At 33.6% G+C, this 9,213-nt stretch overlaps 1 protein-coding gene across 4 annotated transcripts; it reads left to right on the top strand.

The window, feature by feature from the left end:
• The first annotated feature begins 3,755 nt into the window (after positions 1 to 3,755).
• Positions 3,756 to 8,469, top strand: LOC100815820 (GTPase ERA-like, chloroplastic). Of its 4 annotated transcripts, none has more exons than XR_005889038.1 (10): positions 3,756 to 4,217; positions 4,775 to 4,920; positions 5,246 to 5,386; positions 5,466 to 5,579; positions 5,688 to 5,813; positions 6,935 to 7,033; positions 7,154 to 7,255; positions 7,641 to 7,721; positions 7,883 to 8,027; positions 8,115 to 8,469. XR_005889038.1 is itself a non-coding variant. In XM_003547921.5 (9 exons), exons 1-9 carry the CDS (start codon positions 3,827 to 3,829, stop codon positions 7,967 to 7,969), a joined length of 1,287 nt encoding a protein of 428 aa, XP_003547969.1. In that variant the 5' UTR covers positions 3,756 to 3,826; the 3' UTR covers positions 7,970 to 8,469. The 4 variants fall into 4 exon arrangements, 2 of the variants coding, with proteins under 2 accessions (XP_003547969.1, XP_014624661.1); XR_001385543.3 differs by having other exon boundaries at positions 5,222 to 5,386; XM_003547921.5 differs by having other exon boundaries at positions 7,883 to 8,469.
• Positions 8,470 to 9,213: the final 744 nt, after the last annotated feature.

Below are 9,213 nucleotides of genomic sequence, written 5' to 3'. Positions count from 1 at the left end.
TTTATTCATTGTCCATCGCAATTAAGTAAAAGTAAATTTTCCTAACATAACATTAAAATTTTCTTAACAAAAAAAATCTTAAGTCTGGCTCAACTTATGCTTGAGCTTACTCAAGCATATGCCTAGTTCAATCCACTCTTAAGCCTGATCACACTTAAGCCTGAAAACTAGTAGTAGCATTTTCCTTTATAGCTAAATGCAAACAACTCCTTGCATAAGCACCATAACACTACAAAGCCTTGAAAGATACATATTTGTTCTCTAATGGCTTAAAATAAACTTCAATAGAATCTCATGCACAAAACCCATGTTATTTATACCATTCAACACCAAAAGACAGAGATTTATGAGCTATAACAAGTTTATATGAATTTAAAGTAAAAATAGATCTAAGGTGTTGATTTATGGAAGGCTAACTTCCTATGCTCATACAACACATCTAAATGGACAATACTTCATGAACAAGCAAGAGCAAAAAGGCCAACTCCTTCATACCTCAATTGGTGCACGAAAATGGTGAAGAATGGAAGACTTGAAGCTCAAAAACTCAAGAAAGCATGTGACCAAAGTAAGAACTCTTCTTCTCCAAAGTTCACCCAAGACTAAAAATGAAATTAACAATAGTTGTAGTTCAAATAGAGGGGATTTTGAGTGTTAATCAAGTCAAGGACAAGCCAAAGCTTAAGGGATTTAAGAACCCATTGGTCCCTAAGCTTCGCCATGTTACAAAGTGACTTTAGTTGAAAGAATGTCTAATGGAGGGAGGGAGAAAAGGTTGGCTGTGCAGCTCTAGCCTCTTTTGGGAGGTTTCACTTTCAAAATTTTTGTTATAAAGGGTTAAAGTAGAATTAGGTTAAAAATGGAAATTTCATGTTAACCAAAAATGGTAAATCTCTACTCAATTAATCTTGATCCTCATGATAATTATCTAGGGAAGAGTGATTAAATCAAATCTCTCACAGTGTTAATCTTACACTAAATAACTTTATGCAATGCAAATTTACACAATGCAAGTTTATAAAAAATTAATCACATATTAAATAAGATTTCACTCAATATTAACTATCTCAGAAAAAACATAATTAAATTATCTACACATTATAAATTTACAAAGTACAAAACTTCGATTTTAATTAAAGTCAAATTTCATTAAAACTTGTCACATGAAAAATATACATACAACTCAAATTTTCTAAATCACTTAACTTACATTTTCATGCTAATTAATTTCAACAACAATTATATTTTTACATATCACACAAACAAAATTTTCTATTAGCTGAGTTGTAATTTTCAGGGTGTTACAAACATGTGGCAGCAAGGTGGTGGTGCAAGGGGAACGTGACAACACGGTGTTGGCTGGTCCAAGGATGTTACACAGAGCCTTAGAGGTTGAGGTCACACATGCATGTACCTGGGTGGGAGTGGACGCGAGGCATTGGTGAGTGTCGTGGTGTGGGGTGTGATCGACATTGATGTTGTAACGACACACATGATAAAGGTAGGTGACGATGATGTTTGGTGGGGAGTAGTGAAGTTGCGACAATGGTCGGTGGTGGTGGTGGTGGTTGTGTTGTTTGGTTGCAAGCTTTGGAGGAGAGAGGTGATGACTATGGTGTTTTGGTTCTTGAGGATAAAGGAGATGGGGACTATTGGTGTTTGGAGAAGGAGAAAGGTTAAGGAAAAAGGTGGATTTAAGGTTCACAAAGAAGATAGTTGAGTGATTATTAATCATAATTAATTGTTAAGGGTTAATCAAGTTTTTAGTCCCTAAATTTTTTCGAAATTTGGTTTTTAGTTCCTAAACCAAAGTTTAATTGGTCAAGGTCCCCTCACCTTTTTTTATTAAGGATTTTAGCCCCTAAAATTTTGAACATTTTTGTTCAAACTTTTGCTTAGGGACTAAAAACTAAAATTTCTAAAAGTTTAGGAACCCTGATCAATCAAGCTTTTGTTTTTAGACTAAAAACTTAGTTAACAAGTCTTTTGGGCATAGTTTTAAAACTCAAACCGACTCAAATGATTTGATTGGTTCGATGGTGAATCGAAGGTTTGACTGGGTCAATTTGCTCACTGGACCAATCATGTAGTTGATCACGTGCGACCTAGTTTGACCTGTTTAGTTCTATGGTTAAACCGATGACCCGGTCTGATTGAGCCTAGGGATGGAAAATGGACCCATATCCTACAAGTGGTGCAAAAGTATTTGCAAGCAGGGAAGGTACTTACTCGTTTATTAAGGCTAGGGATGCGACCAGGTATTTACCTGTATTTTCTTGCGAGTATGGGTACCCCCCCCCTCGCCCAACACATATATGTATATGTATATGTATGTGTGTATGTGTATAATATTAATGTAATTAAAATATGTTACTTAAGTAAATAATTAATATTAAACATATATTCTTCTATAAAAGAATAATTATATTTTCCAAATTTTATGATTAATCGTAACAGCCTAACAAAAAGTATATGTATAAATTTGTTGACATTCTATTTAAGAATATTGAACTATTATTTACTTTTATGCATTAATTTATGAATTTATTGACAATTTATTTTAAAATTGTCTTCCCATTCTGAATCAATAATTTATATAGTTTGGTGTTTCAAATTAGTAACATAGATTTATACCTATTTAATGATTTGTCTTTGTAAGGTTGGTTGATTATATTTGTAATGTTGTTTATTTATGATTTAAATTTGGACAAATCAATATTATGTTTGCTTATTTTTAATACTACTTCTGGTCCCATATATAACAAACAAAAGATAATATTTTCTTTATCCTAATTATAAGAAACATAAGACTATTTTATCATTAAATTTCCTTTTTACTTTAATTAATTATGAGGTCTATTAATGATATACACTTATTTCTACATGAAAGTGGGTGCATCAATTGAGCTATCAACAAAATACTGTATACGCACTGATTAAAAAATTATGTTAAAAAATAATCACTTCTCAAATCATTTAATATCATGAGTAGTCTTGGAATAAAATTAAAATTTATGACAAATAAACTAATCTAATCATTTATATTGGTCTTGATGAATTAGATAATTATTTATTACATATAGTGTGCAAGTAAAAGCATAGGTACATAACATATATGAGATGAGAATTAAAATTACTATTCACACGAGTATAGGTACATAACATATATGAGATGAGAATTAAAATTACTATTCACACAAGTATAGTATCATGTACGAATATATTTTTAGATGCATATGAGGACAACAATATAAGACCTATCTAAACTTACCTATTGACATCCCTAATTGAACTAGTTTGATTGTATCAATTAGACCAACATTAACTACTCTTACAAAAATAAATGTAATATTTTATGAACATAAAAAAAAAAATATAATACACTAAAAAATTATACCAAGGACTTAAAATTTATTTTATGAATCAACTTATCACCAAACTATTATAATTAATTATTAAACTTATAATCTAATTAATACATATATTTTACATTGGTTTGTACAGTTTTGAAATGTTGACATACTAGTTTTACCAGAAACCCATCAACCACAGTGTCTCTATAGGGTGAACTACCAGATTGATTTTTAAAATTATGCTTTTGGGCAAGACAAAATTAATAGTTAGTTTAATATTTTTAAAATTTTGTATATATCACAATTCACACGTGACAAGTGATTTTCATGCCAACACATTTGAAAATACCCCACCTTCGACTTTGATTGACAAACGTTCCCCAACAAAAACGACGTCGCCACAGGAATTTCGTTAATAATTTATTTATCCTATAACTTGGATAAAAAAAAGAAGCAGCGCAGCGGCATTGGCAATGGAGAAGCTCGCTTCTTCTTCTACTGCAACTGTTGTTCCCACTCAACACTTCCTTTTTCAATTTCACCAACATTCTCTTTTCTTCTTCCCCAAAACTGCGTTTTCCACCTTCCACCGGAACCGCACCGAACCGCTCTCACTGCCATGTTGCAAAAGCAGACACCGTCGCCTAGAAGCATTATCCAGCAAACAGGATCAACTCTGGGTCAGCGAAGAAGAATTGGAGCTAGAATTGGAAGAAGGAGAAGATTCGTATTTGGACGGTGATGATGACGACGACGACTCGTCGTTTTTGTCGCTCAGCGACAAGCCCGACAGGAACATGGCCATGCTCGACGATTACGAGGGCGAGGAGCTCGACTTTGATTACGGTCCCGACCACCGAAGCGGTTCGTGTTTCGCCTTAGGGTTTGTTTGTTTGGAATTCTGGTTTGAGGAATGCTAGGATACTCTCTTTATAGGCCTCCTCCATTCTCTTTTATCAGAAAAACATTCCATTTTCCCCCCCTTAATTATAAGTAAATTTTAACTGATTTTGTCTCATTTAACGGGATTATCTTCTAAATACTCTTCATCATTTCATCATTTAATATGAGATTTATATTGATATCAAGTTTCAACAAAGAGTAATTTAGACAAAAAGTTTGTTTTGTAATCGGGGATTGACACAGTTTAATGAAAATAACTAACCTCCTGAATAAGTGTGAAATTAATGTTTTTTTCTTATAACAAAAACTCATGGAGTACTCTTTTTTTTTTGTTTAACACACTCTCTGTGTAGTTAACTGAAATTTATTGAAAACCATTAGTTTTGGTAGGTTCCACTTTTAAATTAGGGGAGAGAATCATTAGATGAGAAGTGTGACTGGCATTTTTCTTGTTGATTTTATTTCTTAATACGAATGCTTAGAGTTGGTTTCTGCTTTAACATTTTCTTGAAACGCAGGGTATGTGGCGTTACTTGGGAAGCCAAATGTTGGGAAGAGTACACTGGCGAACCAAATGCTAGGGCAAAAGTTGTCAATAGTTACAGATAAACCTCAAACGACGAGGCATCGGATTCTGTGTATATGTTCTGGCACGGATTATCAGGTTTTAGTCCTATTTCTTCCTAGTCCTTTAGTTTGTTTTTCCTACTAAACGCCTGAATGTGTCAATTTGGATTTGCGTTGGAGTCATGTTGAAACACCAATTAACGTGATTTTAGGTAAATGGTAACATGTTTGGTCTCTGGTTTTGGCTCTAAAATTGATTTTGAGTTGAAACAACTTTAAGAGCTTTTTCAGTTGAATAAAATTTTAATACTGATTTGGAGTTAAAACAACTTTAAGTACTTTTTCAGTTGAATAAAATTTTAATACTGAATTTTGCTAAATTAATGGATGTACAACAGATGATACTTTTGAATCTCTTGCAGATGATACTTTATGACACACCTGGTGTTCTACAGAAGGAAATGCACTTGTTAGACTCAATGATGATGAAAAACGTTCGCAGTGCTGCAGTTAATGCTGACTGTGTATTGGTTCTTGTCGATGCACGTAAAACTCCTGAAAAAGTATGGACCTTCATCTTCCTTTACAAAATTGTTTGTTCTACTTTCTTTCTTGTTTTTCCAAATTGCTTCCTATCTCTAGATTGATGGACTGTTGGAAGAAGGCATAGGAGACCTCAAAGATAAGCCTCCCACTCTACTGATTCTAAACAAGAAGGACCTTGTTAAACCTGGTGAACTTGCAAAGAAACTTGAGGTTGGAACAAAATAATTAGTATTTATATTAGCCTGTATAAGTTAATTCAGTGGTTTTGGCATGACTTTTGCAGTATTTTATGCCCTAATTATTTCAACTTCCTTTCAGTGGTATGAGAAATTTACTGAAGTTGATGAGGTTATACCTGTTAGTGCCAAATATGGTCAGGGGGTTGAAGATGTCAAGGACTGGATACTGTCAAAGCTTCCCAATGGACCAGCTTATTATCCAAAGGCATGTCAAGAGTCAGAATTTTATTGCCCCCTTCAAATTTTAATATTTTGCTATGTTACTGTTCCATTTCACAATTAGAGATAAATAACAAGAGCCCATTATATCACAAAAGAACCATTTCTTCTGCAATTCCATGCCTGCCTATGAAAAGAGTAAATGCATTTAATATAGAGTTTTTATTTAAACTAAAGTAAAAACTGGTTAGTTATCTTGGGTTTATGTTTAAGCCTATTGAAGTGAACCAGGCTGTATGTCTGTATATGAATGTCCAAATACACATGTATACTTAATTTATAGCAGCACCTATTAGTTTTGCTTGTTGTATAATGACAACCAATCTAACCAACAAGCAACCAAGCCTTTTCCCACTATGTGGGGTTGGCTACGTAAATCATGTTAACTTTGCTTGCATAAAGATGCTACATAAAAAAAAAATAAAGTGACATTCAGTCTTGGCTGATCAAATTTGTATCTAGAATTATGGATCCTACTTCTTGAGAAATCACAATATCATTTTGCAGCTTTGCATATGCATCCTGATTCATATTTTTTGTGACTTTTGATCCAGCAATTCCATTTAATTAGCTTGTTAATATGCCATACCATTGTACCACCTATAGGCATAGAGTGACATGCAGTTCTAGGCTGGTAATGAGTGACATAGTAATGGTATGGAGAAGGCTTGCTAGTGCTTGCTGGCAACCAGTGTGTAGGTAATTATACCTCCATTATGACCATAATGGTCCCTGTACTGTAAGAGTTGGAAAAAGAAAGCATTTTGAATGATATATTATATCATATGATGTCGTGCTCATCAGCTATACCTCCAATGCCATGAACAATGTGTGCTGATAATGGACCATTATTGAATTGCCAATTGTGCAGATACCACCCCATCAATATTGTTCCAGTACTGCAAATAGTGTGTGGCCGTGTGCTATTGCCTCTTGCTCTATATAGATTTCTCAATGTACTGGCAGTGTAGTGCAGAGCCCTCTGCTATAACTGCAGCATGCTATTAGCAACTTTGGATACAATAAGAACCAAAATATTTCCCTTGTCATTTCTTCTGCATACTTTTCATGTGCTATGCTACCTTAATGTTGTTCCTGAATTTCCAGGATATTGTCAGTGAGCATCCAGAGAGATTTTTTGTAGCTGAAATTGTTAGAGAAAAGATTTTTATGCAGTATCGAAATGAAATTCCATATGCATGTCAGGTAATCATCAAGTTCATTTTTTTATTTGTTATATAGTCACCTTTCCCTCTCAAATTGAAGGAATAACTGACATCCTTTTGTCAAAATATTTGCAAATATTTTCTTATGTCCAATTCTCAGGTAAATGTTGTAAACTATAAAGCTCGGCCAAATGCAAAAGAATACATACAAGTAGAGATTTTGGTTGAGAAAAACACTCAGAAGATTATCCTTATTGGAAGAGTATGTCACTTGTACCAGAATTCAGTGGATCATTTGTGAAATTGTGGAATTTATTTTGTACAAGACATAGAGTTGTGGCAATACTGCCAATTTTATTACTGCTTTTCTGGCTTGTGTTTACTCTCTTTAACACTGATTTTACAATATTTGTTGCACACAAGAATTTATATATTTGCCTTCATGTTGACCCTGAAAATGCCTAGCAACCTAAAATAATATCAATTTCCTTATATTTTGTTTATCTTTATTCTTAGAAATTGTGTTTATTTGATAAAAAAATCAAAATACTTCTAAATGATGTCCTGCCTCCCTTCAAACAGCATTTATCTGGTGAATATTAAAGACTGAACAGTAACCATATATATGTTGTGCTCAACTACTTCAGGAAGGAAAGGCTTTGAAACTGCTTGCAACAGCTGCCCGCCTTGATGTTGAAGATTTTTTACAGAAGAAAGTTTATCTTGAGGTGCAAATTTATGATGTTTTTTGTTCTGTATCTGTGCTAATCATTTTTAATCTGGACATGCATTTTTTCTGTATAATCTTGAGTTTCAAGTAGTAATGTGGCATACATTTTACTTCTAAACTGGATTATTTACTCTATACTGGTGTCTGAACTCTAAACAGATTGAAGTGAAGGTTAGAGCAAATTGGCGACAAGATGAAGGGCTTCTTAATCACTATGGTTATGGGGGCCAAATACGTGTTATATAATGTGAAGATGGAAAAAAAAAAAGAAAAAACAAATCATTAGGCATCTGGTATAAAATATGTAAGTGAAAATCGCTTGCCTCAGTTGCCATCAAAACTTCTATTGTATATGATTTTGGCTGACACTATCCCTCTTCCATTCTTGTAGGCATGTCAATCCTTATTTGGTAAATGTGAATGAAAAGATATGTTGAATGGAAAATTTAAGATATGGAAGCAATTTTCACATTAGCTTCTCTTTCCTTTCCCATCATATTTAATTACATTCATTTTCGTTTACGGTTGAACTGTAGGAATGAGAGTAATGAAGTAATGTTACTTATACATGAATTTATTACCCCATCTATTTCAGTCATAATATTTTGAAGGAAAAGCAAATTTTAGGCTTCGTCTATGTATTTTTTGGAAAGTAGGAACTCTAGTAGTTCATGTATAAACATAGTGTATGTAAACTGAGTTACTCTGTTGAAATTGTATGATAATCGTGCAGCCACTTTCCGGAACCCTGTGTTTTCTTGTTCTTTTTCCAGCTAATGATTTGTGTTCCTTAACCTCAATGCTGGTGGGTCATGAGCCAGTGACCTATTTTTCTAGTTCTTACTTATCATCTCAATTCAGAAGATAGCCCACCCATATAAATATATGAATCTATTGGTGCAATAGTATTTTATTCTAACTAGCTCTCACAAAGAACTATATTTGTAAGATATCCTACGGTTTCTGCAATTCAATACAGAAGGTTCATGAGTATCAATCAGTGGCTTCAATTTGCTTTTTACTGCCAATGTTGTACCGGAGTTGCTTCCGGAACAGGACAATCCAATATGGAGCCAGTGTTTAACAATTTCCAGAATTACATTCCATATCCAGAATTGCTTTTCCAGGGCAATTGTTTCCGGAATAGATTAAAATTAACTGATCCAAAATAGATTAAAATTAATTCCGGAATCAGTATTCTGAAATATAATACACAATCCCACAAATGGATTCAATGGATGACTATGGGCCTAACATCGATGGTCTCTTCTATTATGGTCAATGGGGAAGAAGTGGGGCTTGTGATTCTAGGAAGGTGCCTGTTAAGAGCAAGGAAAAAACAAGAGGGATGAGCCTGGATAAAAGGTAATTTTCATATATTTGCCTTATTACATGAGGAGACTATATATAGTTGTAATTCCTATAACAGAATTTGTAACCTTGTGTCAATAAGGATCTTAACAGAAAATGGAATCAGGGAATTGGCAGAA

Source organism: Glycine max, chromosome 16, assembly GCF_000004515.6.
Source record: "Glycine max cultivar Williams 82 chromosome 16, Glycine_max_v4.0, whole genome shotgun sequence".
Taxonomy (NCBI): domain Eukaryota; kingdom Viridiplantae; phylum Streptophyta; class Magnoliopsida; order Fabales; family Fabaceae; genus Glycine; species Glycine max.
Note: the sequence above shows the minus strand (reverse complement) of the source record. Positions and strands in the feature narration are given on the sequence as shown.

Bases quoted from the DNA above. Each gene is read 5' to 3' on its own strand.
- LOC100815820 (XM_014769175.3), top strand. From the start codon at position 3,827: ATGGAGAAGCTCGCTTCTTCTTCTACTGCAACTGTTGTTCCCACTCAA. The intron at 5,387-5,465 runs GTATGGACCTTC...TCCTATCTCTAG, and splicing joins CACGTAAAACTCCTGAAAAA to ATTGATGGACTGTTGGAAGA. The intron at 5,814-6,934 runs GCATGTCAAGAG...CTGAATTTCCAG, and splicing joins GACCAGCTTATTATCCAAAG to GATATTGTCAGTGAGCATCC.